Source organism: Saccoglossus kowalevskii, chromosome 9 (assembly GCF_978046115.1).
Source record: "Saccoglossus kowalevskii chromosome 9, keSacKowa6.1, whole genome shotgun sequence".
Classification (NCBI taxonomy): domain Eukaryota; kingdom Metazoa; phylum Hemichordata; class Enteropneusta; family Harrimaniidae; genus Saccoglossus; species Saccoglossus kowalevskii.
This window is the reverse complement of record NC_140649.1, coordinates 35,267,421-35,290,537: the sequence shown is the minus strand read 5'-3', so window position 1 is coordinate 35,290,537 and position 23,117 is coordinate 35,267,421. Positions and strand designations below refer to the sequence as shown.

General features: G+C 37.1%; 1 protein-coding gene across 1 annotated transcript; it reads right to left on the bottom strand.

Annotated features, from left to right (window-relative positions):
* Positions 1-775: 775 nt before the first annotated feature.
* On the bottom strand, positions 776-21,560 carry LOC144344205 (uncharacterized). The gene is made up of 18 exons (XM_085503457.1): positions 21,324-21,560; positions 14,157-14,774; positions 13,261-13,979; positions 12,988-13,135; positions 11,917-12,691; positions 11,687-11,817; positions 11,093-11,271; positions 10,278-10,434; positions 8,178-8,239; positions 7,819-7,843; positions 7,688-7,716; positions 7,226-7,288; positions 7,003-7,122; positions 6,649-6,861; positions 4,887-4,996; positions 3,577-3,733; positions 3,189-3,346; positions 776-2,912 (listed from the first exon to the last, which is right to left on the bottom strand). The coding sequence occupies exons 1-18, from the start codon at positions 21,400-21,402 to the stop codon at positions 2,324-2,326; spliced, it is 4,332 nt and encodes a 1,443-aa protein (XP_085359583.1). The 5' UTR covers positions 21,403-21,560; the 3' UTR covers positions 776-2,323.
* Between the last annotated feature and the right edge of the window lie 1,557 nt (positions 21,561-23,117).

Sequence of the window (23,117 nt, the reverse complement as noted above, 5' to 3'; positions counted from 1 at the left end):
CAAGAATTAGTAGAAATGTTCCTGTTTTGGGCGGATTATTGATGGAGAATAATGTCTTTATTACAAAAATGCTGAAAAACCGTGAGTTGTTGCCTTAGTTATTTTTTTATTGGCGAAAAACTGCGAACTCGGCAAATTTGGTTGCACAACTTCCCTTTATCATATACACCCAGCGACACCGATAAAACTGGTAGGAGGTAATACATTTGGGGCGAAAGTATTCAAAAATCAGTTTTTGGATGTTGCAATGGCAATGGTGTGCCAGGATTGTTTTCCAATTAGTGACGGCACGACCTACCTGTGAAGTATGAACAAAACCGGCCGAGCGGAAACAATCACAGAGGAGTTAAAAGCCGTTGCTGGTGAAAAGTTACCCCAACTTTAGGGTCAAATTTCTCGGTAATGAAAACAGATATCAAAAATTCAAATGGTAACTTTGTGCCCACACTCAAGCTGAGTAGAATGAGCTATGTCTGAAGTGTTTTGTCCCAAATTTGTAGGAGGAGATACATTTGGCGCGAAGCTATCCAAAAATCAGTTTTTTGGCTGTTGCTATAGCAACGGTGGGCCAAAATTTTTTGCAGATTTTTCCTAATAACTAGGGTGAAGGTGTGACCTACCTGCCAAGTTTGAACGAAATCGGCCAAGCCAAAAAAATCACATGTGATAGTGAAAACACTGGAAATGTACACACACAGACACACACACACAAAACGACAAAAGTGATTATAAGGGCAATCCTAGCGGAGCGGATCGCCAACAAAGAGACGAAGAATTGTGTTAATATATTATTAGTATTACATCATTCTTGAATAACAAGTACATACGTCATTGATCATAGATTTTTGTACTGTAAACGTGTTAGTAAACACGCCCCACCAATGTAAGAGTCAGGAATACATACATGATGTTTATAGAAAGCTAAAATTGTGTACACTAAGATCCCGGTATGCACATTCCATGTTTTCACATACACAAAATATATAAACATATCCTGGGCTGTGTACGGTTTTCTTACTAAGACTTAAAGCGGGAGTGTCGTCACTTGCGCACGCGCGTGAATTGAGTCCCAAGCGATGATAACAACACACGCTAAAATCGCAAAGACTCATGGGTAGACGCTTGTTTGTAAACAATGACACGCTATGGCCGCCTGACGCAAGCCCGCTTTAATATCCAGTGGGTGACCGTGACTTTGATTGGCTGATAAATACGGCATGCTTCCATTGAATATGATTATGTTAATTTACCAAATAAGTTGATAGCTATTTAAAGTGGCAGTTGTCACAATGACAAAAATGTTGCCTCCCAATTCTTAGAATGCCGGGCAACTGGATAAATAGTACTATGTCATGGGCATGTTTTTTGATATTTTTTTTTTAATTTTGAATTTTATACATGGCTGTCTGTGGTATTTCAGCCAATCAGAAACGGTCTTACAGTTGAACGATAATTTCTAATAATTAAAATATCAAGAGAAAGTGTTCTAGGTTATTTGTGTAATGCCGAGTATGATCGAATTTCGTTAGCGGTTAGTTTAATGTTACCGCAGAGGACTGTTTAACAAGTAGTCGCATTTATTACACTTATACGTCCGCCGAGGGTGATTGTAGTAAAGAAATCACTATTTCCCTTAAAATCGGATAGTAATACTGATTAACGAAAATAATGGGTACTGTCTATGAGGTAAATCAAATATAACATTTCTGAGAAGGTATTGAAGCGGAAGGGTCGTCACTTGCGCACGCGCGGGAGTTTTGTTACAAGCGACGATAACAGCACACGCTAAAAATGCAAAGGTTCATGGGTAGGCGCTTGTTTGTAAAGAATATTACGCTATGGCCATCTTACGCATGCGCAGGTGGTGACTCCCCGCTTTAAACGTCATGATATGTGAGTCAGCTATAACAAATGTAATGGCAATAAATACATTGTCAGTATGATAACCGTTTCAGCCGCCATAATGAACACCATATATAAAACCGAGACAACGATGGCAATTATGTAATAGCGGGATTTATGATACATATGTTTTACGGTACTAGTAATTTATTAAGCTTTTCAGCAATTAATAATATAGGTATTTGAAACCGTTTAAAAATATATATAAATATTTACATATTATAGATATTTACAAATTATTTGATATGTTTTACCTTCCTGAAATATTTCACTTCACGCGAATAGCATAAACTGGTATGCATTATATTTTGACTTTACCATTTATAATCGACACGTTGTAAAATTCATATATTAATATACATTAAAAATATGTAGTGGTTAAAAGAAAAAACGCCATGCTGTGGAAAATTTGTCAAGTTTGTCAGTGAATATCATTAGTACAACCAGGCCTAACATTCATGTACATTGGTGTTCTATTGGCAAATATATGCTGCATTTGTGGAATTATTCTTGTATTGAACTCGATCTCTGCTGGACCCGGAGGCAGAGGTGACTCGACGTATCTCACACCAGTAAGGTCAGTTGTTTCTGTTAGTTGTGAAGAAGCACTATCTCGGAAAGATAGGGCGTCTCGTCTTCCAGTTTCAATACCCATCCGACGTGAAAGCTCATTAATCACCGTGACGGGCAAATACGACTGGGGCGAACACAGGGGATTTATCTTCATGACACCTCGTTCCGTTGATTGCAGAACTGCAGGCGTTCCCGTTGCTAATGATGGATATACTGCTCCAGGCCCATATTGCGATCTTCGTTGCTTGATGGCGCCTCGACAGAAGAAGGAAATGTCTGCCTTGTCAAGCACTTGTCTCTTTTCGGGTGACTTGAAAAGTGAACGTTGCCGCTTGTGGCGGGGATTTCGATGCACGTATGCGTACTCGACGATGTTGTCGTCAAATTGGTCGCTTACGGGTGCAAAGTGTTTTAGCAATGAACTTGACCATTTCTCACTGGAATAAAAAAATCACTCTTAGTTTCTTAAAAAAATACATCATATTTAAGTTGCTTGAAAATACCTATACACTCCGGAGGTGTTTCGCGTTCTTCAAAAATGGAAAATATAAATAGCTTAGAGTGCCACACGACAAAGACGATATTGAAACCACGCAAAACATTGTGCAAGAAAAAAATTACAATATTCTTTAAAAATTGGAAATTCCTTTTATTTGTATGTTTTGTTTGGTAAATATATTATGTGCAACACACTTGGTGTATATTCGCCTCACCTGTTTGGGAGTGAAAAGAAATCCACTATTTCACTCATGTGTGGTCTTCTTATCCGCTCGTAATGCCAACATGACTTCATTACAACATACAATGGATCTGAACAGCTTCCAGGCTGGTCCGGTGTCTCGCGTCTTTGCAAATATTCCAATCTGCGTTCCTATTTTAACAATAATAAATCTCTCTATATTTAGCCATTGCATTGTATTCTTCACTAAATCATAAGATTAGAAATGATAAACCAAAATGTGATGGGTTAACCCAAATACAATAAAAATAAGTCGCAGAAAAAGTAATTTTAGACATATTTTCGGAGCAACATATCCTGTTCCCGATACTTGATGACAATAATTGCCTGTCTGAATTAAATGCTACATTGCATATACTTACTTTATCGTTCGAAAGATGCGGAAATGGTATTGTGTCTGAAAACGCGACACTTGACCCAAGATCGTACGCAGTGTACACTTGGTATATGAGCGTAGCCAGACTATACACATCAGATGCTTGCGAATAACAACCATTCTCAATAATTTCAGGCGCTGACCTGCAAAAAAAATACATGTAAAGCAGATCAGTGATCAGACGTTGATTGTCTGAGGTTTCGCGCGTTTGGGCATAGAGTGTGGGGATTTATGGTGTAATACGGTGCCGTGACCTAATTGAATATGCTTAATTGAAATACACTTTAGCGTCTCCTGGCAGCTAAGTTATAATTTAGATCGAGAGTCTCAAATACTTCTCAAATAGTTTTCTTTCTCCTAACGTAACTCAAAGTGTTCCAAATACCGTAGATACGTGGCGCACTAAATCAGTGGATGCAATGAGAGAAGAAAATAGAACAAAAACAAGTCGCGTTGTTCTCTCGCTCCCAACGAAATCTAAGGGTCCATTTACATCGAAGGTAAAATCACAGGGAGCCCAGGAACTATAATCAACTGTAGTACGCAGTCTCTATGAGCGGGGAGGGGGGTATCGGCTGGTATCTAGTGTAAGAAATAGACAAGGGACGAAGGCTCCAGCCAGCTCACATTTTTTAAACTCGAAAAAACAGACGAAAATAATGAAAAATAAAATATAAAAAAAAATACCAGGTTGAAGAATATTAGTTGCTCCTTCAAATTTCGCCAAAGCCTTACCCACATTTTACCGATATCTGCAGAATAAATCAAGAAAACTACACAAATTGACTCCATTTAGGAATTCCTAACGGTTTGCCCGAACGCACGGTACAGTTAGAGGCGTGGCCTGTTCAGCATTTGTCAACAACTAATCACAAGACTGGCGAAATTTGAAGGAGCAACTAATATTCTTCAACCTGGTATTTTTTATAGATTTTATTTTTCATTCTTTTCGTCTGTTTTTTCGAGTTTTAAAATATGAGCTGGCTGGAGCCTTCATCCCTTGTCTATTTCTTACACTAGATACCAGCCGATACCCCCCCCCCCCGCTCATAGGGAGTGTTTTTTCGAGTTTAAAAATATGAGCTGGCTGGAGCCTTCATCCGTTGTCTATTTCTAACACTAGATATCAGCCGATACCCCCCCCCCCCCGCTCATAGGGAGTGCGTACAGTTTATCATAGTTCCTGGGCTCCCTGTGGTAAAATGCTGATCTATACGGAGCCCAGACCAAATCAGTTATTTTTTATTTATGAATTGAAGGGTATTCATGATAAAGAAAAATGAAGCACAAACTCACCATATGGTTGAATCTTCAGGTACAGGTTTTGTTGTTACACATGACCACAAGTCTTTGTCATAAAATCCCAGACTTTGATGAACAGCTCGACCCAATCGAAACAATAATACCTGTAAAAGTGTAAAAATGCGAGAATCAATTGAGTATGGTATTGGTCTTCCACAAAGTGTGATACGAATTATCTTTATGTCATCAAACTGAACACACCCTAATATTCCCATGACAAGTGATGACCAAGTACATTATTTTTTTTTCTGTTATTTAATTCCACCTTTCTGAATATTTTGAGAATATAGGATTTTGATTTCATTCATGTTCAATGGAAACAATATGTTCTATGTTAATGTTACATCTTCACGTCATTTTAATATAGCATATTTCGCATATCAAATAAAAATAATAGGGAAATTAAAACCCTGTGGATAATGAATGTCTTTACAGTAACTTAAGTAAGTGATGGGAGTGGTCACGCTTGATTGACAGTAATATTCTGATGGATGTGGTCACATTTGATTGACAGTAATATTCTGATGGGTGTGGTCACATTTGATTGACAGTAATATTCTGATGGATGTGGTCACATTTGATTGACAGTAATATTCTGATGGATGTGGTCACATTTGATTGACAGTAATATTCTGATGGGTGTGGTCACATTTGATTGACAGTAATATTCTGATGGGTGTGGTCACGCTTGATTGACAGTAATTCAAAATTACATCAATATAATTACAGGTAAACAAACACATATCGCATCAAGGGATTCCGATCATGGCATGCGCTTCGCTACTACAGATAGACGTCATTATGGTTAAAATACGATCTTAGTTTGAGCTTTGCTTTATTTATATTTCATTTATATATTTTTTATTGTGTTATTTATTTATTTTATTTTATTTTATTATTCATTTGTTGGTAGTATTGGTAATCAAAAAAAGCCCATGTGTAAGTGGCGATAGTAAAATAATACAAAATAAAATTACGTAGTAAAAATAAAAAAAATACATAGATGTGCAACACATCGTATTTTAATTATATTAGACAGAAGAACTTGAAATGAGCACGAGCCCAATCTCAAACGGCATACCATTATACATATGTAAATATATGTAATTCATGTATTCATAGTTTGATGTGAACCAGAAGACTGATCAGTTGATCCATGACGAATATTTACAAGTATATTTTTGACAACTTGGGAATTGTTTGTTCATTGGCGTAGTAGGCATAATAACTACAGGGCCTGGGAACTAAACGTAAGACGATAAGTGCGCGAACATTTCACCGACTATTTCAAGTTTTAACGACAGCTTGTTATATGTTAACAAAAACATCCAAAAACAAATTGGTCATTATAGATATGAACTATTTACTTAACCTTGAAAGTGAAATATTTTGACCAACCGTAGAAAATTAACCCAACACTAACATTTACCATTGACTTGACCCTTGAAATTTGACATTGGTATTTTTGGTCAGCACCACAGTGAATCGAATCTATTCAAATTGTTGATAAACAATTTGGGCACACCAAAGGAAATAATAAATTCCTACGAAAATAATATAGCAATCAACTAATAAATAGTATGTTACAATATGTGGTAAAAAAGGTAAGAAAAAGGCTGTGTGGTGTTTCAAAAACGTGTCAGTACATTCTGCGTTTGTGTTTTAAATGCCATGGACCGCACTTGGTGAGTTCACATAATGCGATCAATTATATCATAAGAACGGAATCCTGGTATATTATGGGATATGCGTGTACCTCTTTCTTTCCTGACACTTGTACATAGGAAGCTCTGAGATCACGATGTATAATTCCATTTCTGTGTAAATAATACACTGCATCGGCTACTTGACAAAGATAAATATTAATATCTTCGAGAGTGCACACCATGCTTGTTTTTCTACTCGCTACTTCAAGAAGATTGCCAGGAGAATCCTGATAGGTATAGTGTAACGAATATTGTAGGTCAAACTAGAAAAAGGAAAAAACATCCTAATAGTGGGAGCACATATTACAAATACAACTCTTATACAATTAGTTTTAATACCGTTGGAAATGTGTATTAGGCATTATCAGACGTTTAAAAAAAAGAAAAGAAAAAGGATTTATTACCTGGTTTGGTTTGAATGAAATTGATGCGATGAGAGGGTGACACAAATTTTCTAGTATCTTTACTTCTTCATGATTCCGTTTGTCAGTCAGATGTTCGACATATCGATGTCGATTTCCAAACTGTTTTGATATAAGAAGACAATTATAGGAAATGGGAAATGTAGTAAATCAAGTATCAAGACAAAATATAGTACCGATTCTTCAACCTTCATTATTTTCATACCTTTTCATTCAAGAGAATAGGTTCATCTCCTGTCTGTTTCCCGGTAAGCACGCTTGTAAAAACCTGTAAATGAAAAAAAAGTTTTAGTGCAGAATTTGATGAGAAAATGCTATAGTTGATAGTTGGATTGTATAATATCATGTGATAATACTGAGAATGATTTGACAATGATTAATGGCACGTATTATGATTCTATAAATATTAACAGTATTCGTATTACAGTAGATCTATTGAAGATGCCCCTAGAGATGAAAAAGGTTTTATTTTTAATGACGATTTACTAGCTGCAATTTATAGATGAATATAATATGAAATATGATGCACGGTTCTTTAGATTGAATTGTTGTAATCGTGGATTAGTTTGTTGGATGATACAAATAAGGAAAATGATATTTCAGATGACTCTAGTAAATATTAACTTTCCACACGAGTTTCTTCAACTGTAATAGTGTATTCACTTACTTTCCTGTCTATATTACCATCAATAAAAGCTGAAGGAGAAAAAAATTACAATGAAATCAGTGCTATGAAATAATATATATTTGACTAGTATCATACTCTATAGATGAGATTACCTGGTAATGTCAACTTACCTTCTATTTGTCCCGGTGGGTTTCCCTGCAGGAAAAAGGATAAAACATTTACTTTACTACTTGTATCTTACTATATTGCATTCTTGATGTACACCAGCAATTATTATAGTATACTTGAAATATACTATGAGGTAATTACGAGGATACCTCAAAGTATGCAGCTGGAGTACAGTACAGCTGGAGTATCGACAGTTCAGTTCAGTTCAGTCAAGTTAAACAGTTTAATGTGTGGCCTCAGTGAGGGTGAAGTAGTCAAACATGACAAAATTTCATCCTACAATATTGTCGTTTTTCGTCATATTTGTTAATCTACGATGCAAAATCAATGGACGCACAAGTTTTCAAAACTAGAGACTAACCCTTTTCGGACGATCACACTGCGTATGAGGTGGAGGTTTGTGGATGCCAGTTGCGTGCGCTCCTTCAAAAGAATAATGATAATAGTTTATTACGCAACTGTAATCTACAGTGGATACAGTAAGGTAAAAATATAGTAAAATAAAATAAAAGACATAATAGAAAAATATGAGATTATTTAACTAGTATAATTTAGTATTTGATGTATCGTGTAATTCTTGTTCGTATATTTCCGAATCTACATACACCCTTTTTTGTGTACAGTTTGTATTATCCTATCTCATATAAAACACGTAATCAAACTGATCTAAAAACATGGCAAAATTAGAAAATGTATTTGTTTTGATGAACTAATGTATGCATTTTATAAATTACGAACAGTGAACAGTACTTTATGGCGTTGATTCTTTGAATAAATATTAGTGAAAAACAGAGACAATTACAAATAGTCTGTGACATTTTTTTCTAAATATGCTATCGATTTTGATAGAGATTACACAGTTCAAACTCTTTTAAGTGAATAAATGAACAGTTTTTGGGACAACCTAAACAAAAAATTAAATATAATTTCCAGCGCTAATAGAAATAATACAGCATGTAGGAGATAAATAAGAAGCATAGGTTTGACTATAAGTGTAAACGAATATTATAGACAGAAACTATGTACACCGCTCAGTATTCATTGATTGACTGACGAATTAATTGATCTACTGATGGATTGATTGACGGACTGATTGAGCCACTGACAGATTTGATTGATCTACTGATGGATTGATTGACCGACTGACGGACTGATTGATCTACTGATGGATTGATCGACCGACTGACGGACTGATTGATCCACTGACGGATTTGATTGATCTACTGATGGATTGATCGACCGACTGACGGACTGGTTGATCCACTGACGGATTTGATTGCTCTACTGATGGATTGATCGACCGACCGACTGACGGACTGATTGATCCACTGACGGATTTGATTGATTTACTGATGGATTGATCGACCGACTGACGGACTGATTGATCCATTGACGGATTTGATTGATTTACTGATGGATTGATCGACCGACTGACGGACTGATTGATCCACTGACGGATTTGATTGATCTACTGATGGATTGATCGACGGACTGACAGACTGATTGATCCACTGACGGATTTGATTGAACTACTGATGGATTGATCGACCGACTGACGTAATGATTGAGCCACTGACGGATTTGATTGATCTACTGATGGACTGATTGCGCCACTGACGGATTTGATTGATCTACTGATGGATTGATTGACCGACTGACGGATTTGATTGATTTACTGGTGGATTGATCGACCGACTGACGGACTGATTGATCCACTGACGGATTTGATTGATCTACTGATGGATTGATTGACCGACTGACGGATTTGATTGATCTACTGATGGACTGATCGACCGACTGACGGACTGATTGCGCCACTGACGGATTTGATTGATCTACTGATGAATTGATCCACCGACTGACGTAATGATTGAGCCACTGACGGAATTGATTGTTCTACTGATGGATTGATTGAGCCACTGACGGATTTGATTGATCTACTGATGGATTGATCGACCGACTGACGGACTGATTGATCCACTGACGGATTTGATTGATCTACTGATGGATTGATCGACCGACTGACGGACTGATTGATCCACTGACGGATTTGATTGATCTACTGATGGATTGATCGACCAACTGACGGACTGATTGATCCACTGACGGATTTGATTGATCTACAGACAGATTGATTGATTGAACGACTATGATTTATCATAAACTGAAAACGCTGCGAGTCAGAGTATGACGAAACAATGGCATTCTCAATACGCATGCGCACTGATTCTTTTGCTGTGTACAACAGCAACATGGTAATAGTGGTTTTGATTTCCTCATATAACCAATACATCTGCATATCCAGCAAATAAATATTTTTTGGTGAAACATAGCCGGATTTTGTCTACAGTATCAAATAAAAATTCTAATACTTGCTGCCTATATTATATCATTAGGGATAATTGAGTCAGACAATATTAATTTAAAATACAATTCTCGAGTTATGTGTTTCTTCACGAACCTGGTAGTTTGCAATCCTCTCTGAATACTTTAAGATCAGACTTAAGTCCGTCCAACATTATACGTTCCGAGGGGTCATAGACAAAACAGCCTCTTATAATCCAGTAAAGTGTGTCAGGGATACAAGGATGTTGAGACGAGATATGCCCTTGAACGATCTGTAATGAGAGATATAGACAGAGAAATATATTATTTCACTCTCAATCATTGATGTTATAGCGAATATACGACCCTATAACATTGGACATTTGACAAATGTGATATATTCCATATTTACGTTGTAATGAGAAACAAATAGACACTTATAATAAATACACAAACTCGGGGTTTGGGCTTCAAGAATTAATTTAGTTTAATTTGCAGTACGTCATCAACAGACTCAGAAGTAGAACCACGTCATCAACAGAGTCAGCAAATGTACCCCGTCATGAACAGACTCATAAACTCTAGCACGTCATCAACAGACTCACCGATTGTATCATGTCATTAACAGACTCGCCGACTGTATTATGTCATTAACAGACTCACCAATCGTATCACGTCATTAACAGACTCACCAATTGTATCACGTCATCAACACTCACTGATTGTATCACGTCATCAACAGACTTACCAATTGTATCACGTAATCAACAGACTTACCAATTGTACCAAGTCATCAACAGACTTACCAATTATACCACGTCATTAACAGACTCACCGATTGTATCACGTCATTAACAGACTTACCAATTATACCACGTCATTAACAGACTCACCGATTGTATCACGTCATTAACAGACTCACCAATTGTATCACGTCATTAACAGACTCACCAATTGTACCAAGTCATCAACTGGCATCGCTTGTAGTTCTCGATATGGATAACATCCGTGGGTGAGAACTTCTATAATACTGCAGCCTAACATCCAGACATCGCTTGATTTAGAATATTGACAATAGCGAAGTGATTCAGGAGCACTCCAGAGTAGAGTTATTTCTTCTTTCTCACTGCCTTTTATGTGATAAACAATAATAAAGTGAATAATTCAATATGATAACATGATGTTTCTGGGTAATATGCGAATTGTACTACTGACTGACTGATTAATTGATTGATTGATTGATATATTGATTGATCGACAGACGGGTTGATCGATTGGTATATTGATTGATCTATTGATGGATTAATTGATAGTTAGTCCGACAGATTGATTGATTGACTGACGAATTGATTGACTGATGAAATGATTGATCGACTGATGGATTCGATTGATCGACTAATAGATTGATCGACTGACTGACAGATTGATCGATTGATTGAACGACTGATGGAGGGATCAATTAACTAATGGAGGGATTGATTGATCCACCATTTGGTTGAGCCACCGACCGACTGACTGGCTGATTGTTAGACAATACAACAGTACCAGTGAAATGCAGCTCATCCTCTGTAGATTCGTCAAAACCAATACTCGCATAAATACCATCTTCTTCATCAATGCGGTTTGTATTTTCAACTAACTGGGCCAGAGAAAAGTCGGCTAATTTGCATCCAAAACTACAAATTTGAAGAGAAAAAACATCGAAATTAACGATATTTCTATATTGTAAACCTTTCTACGAACTATAAGTTATGTCAAAGTCGTATCATAATTACCTTTTGTCGTTCACAGCAACCAGAAAACTCTCGGCTAAAATATTGCGATGAATTACATTGTTGTCATGGCAATATTTCAAAGCATCCACCATATCTAATATTAACCCAATCAGGTCATTGAGACAGAGCAGAGAAATTCTTCGATAATCGTTTCTTCGTTGTCTTAGAAAGTTAGATAAATTATCGTGTGGCATATATTTTGTTATGTAGAACATTGGGTTGGGTTGTGATTGGTATGCAAGTAGTTTTATAATCTTATCGCCTTCTGACAGTTTGCGGAGAAATTTCAATTCATGCTGAATGTTTCTGGGGGCCCCATCAAACTCGGGGTTATTGTTATGAAGTTCGCTTAAACACAATAAATGCTGTATTTTAATCGCCACATTTTGTCCCAGTATCTCACCACGAAAAACACAACTTGAATTACTCTCATGTACCAGATTATCTTGACTAATGTGACACGAGAAATATCTATACGTATCGGTTATGTAATCGATGTGAATACTATGCTGTACGTGGTCGTTTATTATTGTAACATTGTTCTTTGTGTCGACGAAGTTGAACAATCTCTTTGCAACACGTGTACGTACTTCATAACTGTGAGGATGAAATAGGAGAGTCTTCAAGAGTTCCTTTGTTGTGGCCGTAAAAGAATCAATATTCATGCGACATTTTTTGAATATCCTCGCCTTCATTTTTACTAAACTTGTGAGACTGAAGAAGTCGAGTAGACCAATCACACTCTCATCTCCGCCCAGAGCAATCTTGCATATTTCTTCAAATAAAAGTAAAAATAGAATAATTAAATAATAGACATAAATAGACCTGCCATCAATTCTTAGTGTAAACCAATCATTCTTTTGTATATTTATTCGTGTGAATGCACCTAGACAGTTCATCTCTTCTCGTGTAGCACATTATTGTTATTGATGTATGTCCATTGCACTTTGTAGGAATCCCAATACGACTGAGCACCCCATAAAACACTACGACCACCCTACCATAGCGCAGTATACTTAGTTGAGTTTAGATTAATTGATAATGTCGACGCTGTTGGATAAATAAACATACCTTGGTCTTTCGTGTTTGTAATAAATGTTACCAAAGTCTGAACTGTGATAAGGGAATACTTCAGTTGTTCCCGATCTGTCGAGAGCTTGTTGAACTTCTTCTGTAAAACCTCCAGGTAGGTTTTGAGAATTGAGGAATCGGATGACATCTGACATAGTAAATAAACAAATTTCATAATAAAGTCAACAGTTTTGACAGGTTTTATACACTAACATTCAAACAGAATTAGACAAGACGTCTACATAAAATAGATTGTACATATAATCAATTCACCTCAATGTGGTACTCCATGGGATAGATTGCCATATCTACCCACTTTGCAGTGGTAAATATGTTTTTCCATCCGCTTGTCGTCGTCATCTGTTTGCTCGTGTATGATTTGTTACTATGTTTGTTTTGGCATAGTTTAATTTCTCGCAACAGGTCGTCAATAACTTCTAAAGCTGAATGGATCATTTGCCAGATACATACACTGGGCTTGTTGTGTACTTGTTTTGTCTCCATGAAGGATGTTTTCTTGTCATTTAACCATTTGAGATGCTTGGTAATCGAGCAATTTATATTCTTGATGTCTTCAATAGCAAGTGTATAGTTACAAATATTTGCGTAGATGTGACGGAGGACGTTGCCATACACCTTCAATCTGGTCAAGTCTGTCATGCATTCGTATAATTGCAAAGGTTTGTTAATTTCATGTCTTAGTGCATATTCCATTTTTGAAATGTCGTCATTCTTTGCTTTCCAACTGATTGGTCCAGTTAGCCAAGAAAGTAGCAACTCTAAAACCACTAGTTGCACGTTTTCGCTGCAGCAGCATGCAAGCGCAATCAAAGAATTCCAGCTGCAGTCTTTTCTTAGATCTGGTACAATCTGTTGAATCAAGACTCGTTCAATCTTGTGGTAGAGCCTACCGTCTGTTCTCGAAAATTCATCAAGGTATCTCTTAGGGTTATGATAGAACTGTTTAACAGACCATGTGACAGGATCGAAGTCTGCAAACCGGTAGACAATATCGTTAGGTAGTGTATGTGTGCAAAATGTTCAATAATTGATTAAGGTCTCTTTTAATGCCTATGCAAGTGAAATGTAAACCTTTGTGATCAAATATAATGAAGTGGAATATGGAATGGAATTTTATAACACAATGTAAATAAATGCTTTCAGTTTACCTTCACTTGTTTCTATTCGTCGTGCAGACTCCATCAGCACAGTTGCAATTTGCGGGCCAGTCGGCTCGTGCACATTACTTGCCCCATCTTCAACATTTACGCTTACAAATGAATTTGCATTTACACTCTCCTTATCGGAACCATCAGCCTCTTCAGAGCAGACCATCGGTGTTGTATCCCGGATTGCCTTCAATATGTTCGGTATAACATATTTCTTTTGTGTGGGATCAGTATAGTCGATTATGTTCCAGTGGTCTTTGAAACGATCCGGGATGTCACAGTCTTCTAGCTTAAGGCAATATAGTTGATTACATCCAGATTCGATTAGGGACCCGAATCTTTTAAGAAAAGTTGTACACAGTGGCACCACTGTCAGGACACTTGATTTAATGGACTCAATAAAATTGTCTTCTAAGCTCACGCCTGGCTTGAAATCTTTAAAAGCTATCACAATGTCGGTTTCATTGACACCATTCGATATTAAATCTTTGAACAAATTGGTTGTTGTATGCTTACATGCCTCTACATAAGGTAGGAAAACCTTTCTATTTGGCACTTCACTTCCATTCGCAGTGTAGTAACTGCTTATAGATGGCGAGGTATATGGAAAATCATAATCTGTAATATAGAGTTTTCAAGATTGAATGAATGAATTATGGATGGACGAGATCATTGCCATAGTTACATAGTAGCGAGCTCACGATCGCACATTCCCATCACACGCCGTTAGACTATTGTTTAGAATCAACAACTTGCATACTTAGGGTGGAGATTATATAAATATGTAACATGAATTTGATAAATAGATTGTTTACTTATTATATTTAGTAGAGGCAACTTTGCAATGCTTTAACCGTGAGACACATCCCTGGTAATCACGTGATCGTGCCAACGACTGCAGCGATTGGCTGATCGCATGTTTACTCTGCCACGCCTTGGTGTTTTGACTTTTATTATAGAGAGTTTGTAACCTTGGTAAGGGGAGCGAGAACGAGAGGGCGGTACAGTGAGAGGTTACCTCAGCTGACTGCTTGTGTGAATAAAGCTGGACTGTCTGTAATGAACTAATGTATATTTATTTGGGTCGAATCCGGTATCTCTATGAGTATGTGACATCAGCCAAGCGAGACGAAGCTCCCTGATTCACGAACACAACGCACGACATTATAACGTAAAACTATTCGAAAAAACAAAAGCATAATACTGACTGCTCAAGACAATGTCTAAATTAAACTAAAAGTCAACTACAGAGGGCACAAACACAAATCAATGACAGGCACGCAAAAACGCGAGTTCATTGAACAACCAAAACAATTACATTATATTAACCTTACGTCGCTAAAGTTATACATAATTCCGAGCTGCTTTACATACTGTGACACTATTAGACGCAGTCACGTGGTAGTGCAACGTAGAAACGCTGTTCAAATATTTTTTTTTTAAACGAGTTAGTCCGCACTACGTATTTCAATCGCGATCACACAAAAAACACAAAAATGCTGGTGTAATTCTATTTTGCCTATATGTAGCACGCCCCCTGTGGTTAGGTCCGTGTTTATATAAATATGTTTTTGAAATGCAGTCCCTCACCCCCTTGGCTATTTAAGCAGATTTTTCGTCGCCGGAGCGATTCACGTCCCAAATTTTTATTCTCTCTGGGCGTCTCTAATAAATACTCTATCTAACCGCTGGACTGAATTAGCTGAATTATGAAAAATTCATAGAAGATTGGGCGAAAATCGGTCGTTTTTGGCCTCAACGTTTTTTTGCTCGGAAACGCAAGGGCGATAAGACTCGATTTTCAAGAACGCAGGTCGCTCGGATCGGACGGTTTCTATTGTTTCGAGTCTGTTGTGTGTTTAGAAACATAATAACTTTGTTTTTTGGTAAATATAGAACATGCTCTGTTCCAATAAAGGATTTTGATATGCAAATCAAACAATTTTATTAGTTCCTTATTGTAACGTCTCCCATATAAATAGTCCTGTACTCCCCAGAATTTGACAATGGTACTAGCCCAGAATTGACTTTCTGTTCAGCGCATCTTTGATTGTAGCACTGATGTTTACGCCACTGTACGAAAATACGCACACTCGCGAATTTGACAACATTCACTTGAGCGTTTTAGGATAGTGGGAATAGAAGCAAATAGATGGAAATGCCAGTTACGTCACTCATGAAGATTGATGATTCAATTGCTGGCCGAGATAGATGTATTTAGTGTTCATTTCTATGCATATTGTCTACACCTGCGATTCTCAATTTCGATGTGCAAAATCATATCGCTGCTGTGGACGGCGACGGCTGACAGATTGTTTTGGTTCTGCGGCTCTCTTGGCATGGGCAACTGATTTTTAGGTTTCTGTTTTTTTGATATTCTGACGTTCACTTGGTCGTATTTTGTATATACCACTCAGACACAGACACACAAACGGGCCGGAACATAGTCAACATGCCAGTGGGACTCTGAAGGCCCCGGAGAAAGCGCCATCTTACAACATTAATTAACGAAATTTACATTACAATTTCATGTTTCCGAACAATCTGATATTTATGCTGGATAACAAAGTATACAGATACTGTCTACAATATACTGCATAATGGAAATAACATCTAACCGCTGTTGATTTTTGTACAAAATTCCAAGAACACAAAACAAACAACTGACAACAATCGACAAAACAAAAACACTACACAGTCACTGTAGCTACACCAGTAAGAAAAAGATACTGTGGAACTCATTGCAAATGTAAATACAAAATAAATGTCAGTGAACACAATATTTAATAATTTGCAGCCTCCATGAACAAGTTCACAGCCTCTAATATTGCAAAACCGTTAGGATATCCAAATGAAGTTACACAGATAGAAAAAAAAAATGCAATATTAAGACAAGAAAATTATGCTTTTTTTGTCAAAACTATATACTAAATTCCCTTATTTTGGGTGTATTTTTGTGAGTGTACATGTATCCATAAAATTATCAAAACTTAAAATGTAATCATAGTACAAATGTAAAGTAAACACAATTATCGAGTGATTTTGGATTTGTTGGAAAAGTACTTGAAATGCTGTGACATGGTCTACTATTGGTGGTGGTAATTACTAAGCCAGTTTATAAAACAAGCCGGTAGGCTGGTTGGCATCCGCTCCGCTCAAAAACAAGTATCATGTTTTCGGCTGTTGCCATGGTAGAACATGAACGTGCAGCTAACGTCGGTTTATAACTAAACTGGGCCTCGTATACAAGGTTCGCAAAAAAACGTTCAGTACTTAGAAGTCACTTTATTTTATTGTATTCTGCTGTTAAATTTATTATTTCCAACCGTTTTGCGATAGTATTCATTCATAGTTCAAAGTTGCGTTGGGATTACGTTGATAGAGTGTAACAATGTTGGCGCCGGTGATCTCTTACCAGTGCGCAACGTAGCCAAAATAAAAAAACAAAAACATGATCATATAAACACTTGATAGAGTGTAACAATGTTGGCGCCGGTGATCTCTTACCAGTGCGCAACGTAGCCAAAATAAAAAAACAAAAACATGATCATATAAACACTGCTATTTATAATAATATAAAGACTGGTAGGAGGTAATAAATTTGGGGCGAAAGTATTCAAAAATCAGTTTTTGACTGTTGCTATGGCAGCGGTGAGCGAGAATTTGTTTTCAGATTTTACAATCTAACTAGAGTGAGGGTGTGACTTGCCCGCCAAGTTTGAACCAAACGGCCCAGCCAAAAAAATCACAGAAGAGTCAAATTTGTCGGTAATGAAAACAGATATCAAAAATTCAAATAGTAACTTAGTGCCCACACTCAAGCTGAGTAGAATGAGCTATGTCTGAAGAGTTTTATCCTAAATTTGTAGGAGGAGATTCATTTAGCACGAAGCTATCCAGTTTTTTGGCTGTTACTATGGCAACGATAGGCCAATTTGTTTCTAATAACTAGGGTGATGGTGTGACCTGCCTGTCAAGTTTGAGGGAAATAGGCCAAGCCAAAACAATCATAGAAGAATTAATACGTGAAAACACCGAAAACCACACACTCAGAAACACAAAATTGATTTTAAGGGCAATCCTAGCAGAACGGATCGCCAATAGTGAACAAAAATGTTCGTAAATATTACTGACCGCAAAAGACGCTCATCGCGAAGTGTCTTGTTTGAATACTAATATAAATTGAGTTTTGCGTGAGTTTTTCACATAGTATTACGTTGAAGACCACTTCATCAAAACCACTTCGTAAAAAATATTATCAGTGTGAGACCAGGGTGTCAAAACCCTGGACCTGTTGGAGGCAAAATTATTCAAATTTATACCCCACCCAAAGCAAAATTATTCATTTTTATACCCCACCCAAAGCAAAATTATTCAAATTTATATCCCATCCAAAGCAAAATTATTCAAATTTATACCCCACCCAAAGCAAAATTATTCAAAATTATACCCCACCCAAAGCAAAATTATTCAAATTTATACCCCGCCCAAAGCAAAATTATTCAAATTTATACCCACCCAAAGCAAAATTATTCAAATTTACACCCCACCCAAAGCAAAATTATTCAAATTTATATCCCACCCAAAGCAAAATTATTCAAATTTATAGCCCGCCCAAAGCAAAATTATTCAAATTTATACCCCACCCAAAGCAAAATTATTCAAATTTATATCCCACCCAAAGCAAAATTATTCATTTTTATACCCCGCCCAAAGCAAAATTATTCATTTTATACCTCACCCAAAGCAAAATTATTCAAATTTATACCCCACCCAAAGCAAAATTATTCAAATTTATACCCCACCCAAAGCAAAATTATTCAAATTTATATCCCACCCAAAGCAAAATTATTCAAATTTATTCCCCGCCCAAAGCAAAGTTATTCAAATTTATACTCCACCCAAAGCAAAATTATTCAAATTATATCCCACCCAAAGCAAAATTATTCATTTTTATACCCCGCCCAAAGCAAAATTATTCATTTTTATACCCTACCCAAAGCAAAATTATTCAAATTTATACCCCACCCAAAACAAAATTATTCAAATTTATACCCCCCCAAATCAAAATTATTCAAATTTATACCCCACCCAAAGCAAAATTATTCATTTTTATACCCCGCCCAAAGCAAAATTATTCAAATTTATACCCCGCCCAAAGCAAAATTATTCAAATTTATACCCCACCCAAAGCAAAATTGTCAACGTATCAAAATAACCCCATTCTCATGAGCTGTGAATTAAAGCGGGGAGTCGTCACCTGCACCTGCGCATGCGTGTGATGGTCATGGCGTGTCATTGTTCATGAACAAGCGTCTACCCATGAGTCTTTGCGTTTTTAGCTTGGAACTCAATTTCCGAACGTGCGTAAAGCCCTATTGCGTAGTAATAAGGAATTCAGAAAATAGTGACATTGTAAACAACGTAGGTATATGGCTTCAAAGTTCATTTTGGTATACAATTGTCACAATTCTCGCAAATGAGTGCCCCCCCTCCCAACCACACCACCACCTGTTCATCGTCACGAGCCTTTATGCTGTCACATGGCTGGGACAGTGTTACACCTTCGGATTTGATTTCATTTATGCCACTGTTTATGTAACTGTGTTATATTCACGCGTACTTTTGTTTAGAACCTAGGTCCGAACGTGATCAAACAGTGGCCACACCGTGACGAGTGAACAAACTTCTGATTTAGAGTCTAAAGTCCGAGTCATTATACCACATTGTCCAATAAGGGGCCAACCATTTAAATTTATGGGGGTGAAGAGTGTGACCGATGCAGTTTTTCACGCTGTCTTATCTGTACATTTTCTTTTTCATGAATGGTGTCAACATCATTTCCCTCAGACACATTGTGCATGCATTTTTTTTCTCTCTGTGTCTGGCTTGCTTTTTTAAACAACTTTGAAATCTTCCGGTCACCGCAGCAAGGTGAGGGAAACAGCTTAAATGATCGATCCTCAATGCATATTGAGGATACTTGTGGGTCGACGCTTGTTTGTAAACAATAACACGCTATGGCCATCTGACGCATGCGCAGGTGATGAACAGATAAGGCGAACTTTCACCTGTGGAGCTTGTCAGTCGTCGCTTCGACACGGTCGTGTGAACATTGTCATTTTAGATGGCATCGTATACGTGTTTAATGTGCTCATGCGTAAACTAAATTGGAATATAACTTTTAACATCGGGAGAGGGGTAAATATTGAAATAAAAACAATTTTTAAACAGAATTCCCAGGATGAAACAATGGATCACAATAACATTCTTAGTAGGTTGTTAATAAAAGAAACAAAAAATATGCTATATTATATTTAGTATTATTTATAATTAGTAGTAAAGTAAAATCATGTTTATTTTGCAAAATGTGACAAAAGTTGTTTTTGATGATGTTGAATGGGGGTTACCGCGACATGTCGTGTGTGATATGGGTCAAGGACATATAGGAAGGAGATTGGGCCATCCGTGTGATCGGGTCGCCCAAAAGTGCGTTAATGAACTTAAGGTGGAAAATTGGTTTTGTTCATTGGTTGGTTTATTATGTAAAATCATGGAGTTATTGTCCCATGGCATCATGAAATAGCATTCTTGTGTGTGTTGCAGTGACGTATTTTGAGAAACTTGTCCTATTTCTATTTTTTGAACAACTCCATAGAGCATAAGGTTAAACAGAAATTGCATTTGTTGACACTTTTTAAAACCCAGATTTTTGACATAATTCAGGAAAACAAAACGTACCTATCATTAACAATATACTATTTTTTTCAGACTATGTCACCAGCCTCAGCCAATTTGAGATATGGCATAATATCTCTTCCATAGCAATCTATGGGGAAAGTATTATAATACTACTAAAATGGCCACTATCCACTAAAATACAAGCACCATTTTCTCTAAAATTATGCTGGTGACCCCCGACTTTTTTTAAGTCAATATTGTTACATTGCCCGGAAGTACAATTTAGTTTTTAAAAAATGGCCACACTCGAAATTGGGACGTGGGTTTGGCGACGAGAACGCCGCCTTTTACTGGTAAAATACAAATGAAATCCGAACAATTGTAACGTAATTGATTTACTGTTTTGTTAATTGTATTTTTGTCATTTCAGGTCTCGTGAAAGTAAAAACTGGACAACTGTTTTCTTGAAAGTGTTGTGTAACTTACCCGCCGATGAAGACGACGGTGATTCCATGCTGGAACACTTGGGAAATGACAAATTCGTATAGTGCGTTAATGTTGTCATGATCTCAGTATACTTCCGTAAGTTGTCGCAAACCGATCTCTCGCATCACCACTTAATTACTTTCAACCACGTCCCTTTAAATTGACGCTGCAGTGACTACGAGACAAATGACAACTGTACGAACGTCACTTGTGTCCACCATCCCCCAAACGATGGTTGTGCCGATATCTAAATAACAATAGTCAATTGTGTTTGGGGGAATTCCGAATTTACATGTGAGTCATTTCCTTATACGTTACGTACCAGTATGTGTGTGCCACCAAAGGTGTGACGTGCCTGGATTTGAAACATTTGGGGGGAAATTTGTCGAACTAACGTAAGTAACTTCCGAAGAAACGGTCATAATGTGTTGAAATAAATATATTACATGCTAGTAAGCGGAAAAAAAATACACTCAACATCTTTCAACCACCCCGGGGTTCAAATGATTCGTCCCTTAATGTCCATGCTCATTACCCGGGGTCAGTCATACTGTGAAACCAAGAGATTCGAACTTACACCTATAAACTGTGAGACCACCGCGTTTTACGCATGGGTGCGTTCATTCATGCAGTGACTATGAGAACATATTAATGTCGTCAGCCAAAGTACATTATTTATTTGTTTATTCATTTATTTACCCATGTTAGAGAGTTACGATGCATGTAATGACGTAGGAAGCTGTTATCCATGGTTCAGCTTCGTAAATTCCACGACCAGAATCAACACCCATCATCACGTGGGAATATAATAGATCATTGCCGATTTCCAATGCGCGTGACATTCTGTTCGACAACGTCAGCATTTTGTAGGAACTTCGCATTGGGATATTTCGTGCAAGTAATTTTGAGTTAGGAAATAACAATTTATCTTGTGGCAGTTTGGCTTAACGAAAAACAAATGAACACTTATTTTACTCAACACTGTCGCTGTGGCCGAAATTTACTTGGTATTGCCATGGAGTCTCTTTTTACCTCCATTGTATTGCGTAGAATAGTGGATATTTGATACTAGTAATAATACACGCTGTATTTCCTCAATAATAACACAATTAGGTCAAGGAGTGGTGAAATAACAAAGGTAACGCAATATATGCTGTGTTGCGCCAGTATATGGTCATCGGAGGTTAGTCCCGCTTGTTGCCCTAGCAATCTAGTTGATGTTGCTGCATGTTTGTATTGTTTTCTTCTATCAAGCTTAAAGGGCGGCAGTCGTCGTGCCGCGTCCTGTTCGATATGGGACTCATAGCGACGTATACAACGCGTGTAAAATACATTGTTTATTTACATGAAATTCGAACACGCGCTGCGTGACGACCACCGCGCTTTAAAAATAATAAATCTCTTCTCTTTTTCAAATTACCAACCCATCACGACTTTCTTATGGCTCTGTTTAACTGCTTCGTCAGTTGAGAAATGTTCATAATTTTACCAAAATGTCGGAACCTCGCTACTTTAATGAATATCAACTAGAGATATAATTTAAGTATTTCACGTAACATATCAAAAACTCAAAAGTCTATTACATCCACTAACTGGGTAAATGTGAGTATATTTGAGTATAGAGATGGTAGTGGATGTGAAATAATAATAGTTTAAAACACAAAAAACAAATCACGATGAACTGAAACGTTTCGTCACACTGCCGCTGACATACAAACCTATAATGGCAATATAGCAGAATGTATTAAAGCGGGGGAGTCGTCTCCTGCGCATGCGTCGGATGGCCATAGCGTG

Excerpts from the sequence above, each read along its gene's own strand:
- LOC144344205 (XM_085503457.1), bottom strand. The coding sequence starts at position 21,402 with ATGACAACATTAACGCACTATACGAATTTGTCATTTCCCAAGTGTTCC. Across the intron at positions 13,980-14,156 it reads ACGAATAGAAACAAGTGAAG|ACTTCGATCCTGTCACATGG; the intron begins GTAAACTGAAAG and ends ACCGGTTTGCAG. Across the intron at positions 12,692-12,987 it reads TACAAACACGAAAGACCAAG|AAATATGCAAGATTGCTCTG; the intron begins GTATGTTTATTT and ends TTTTATTTGAAG.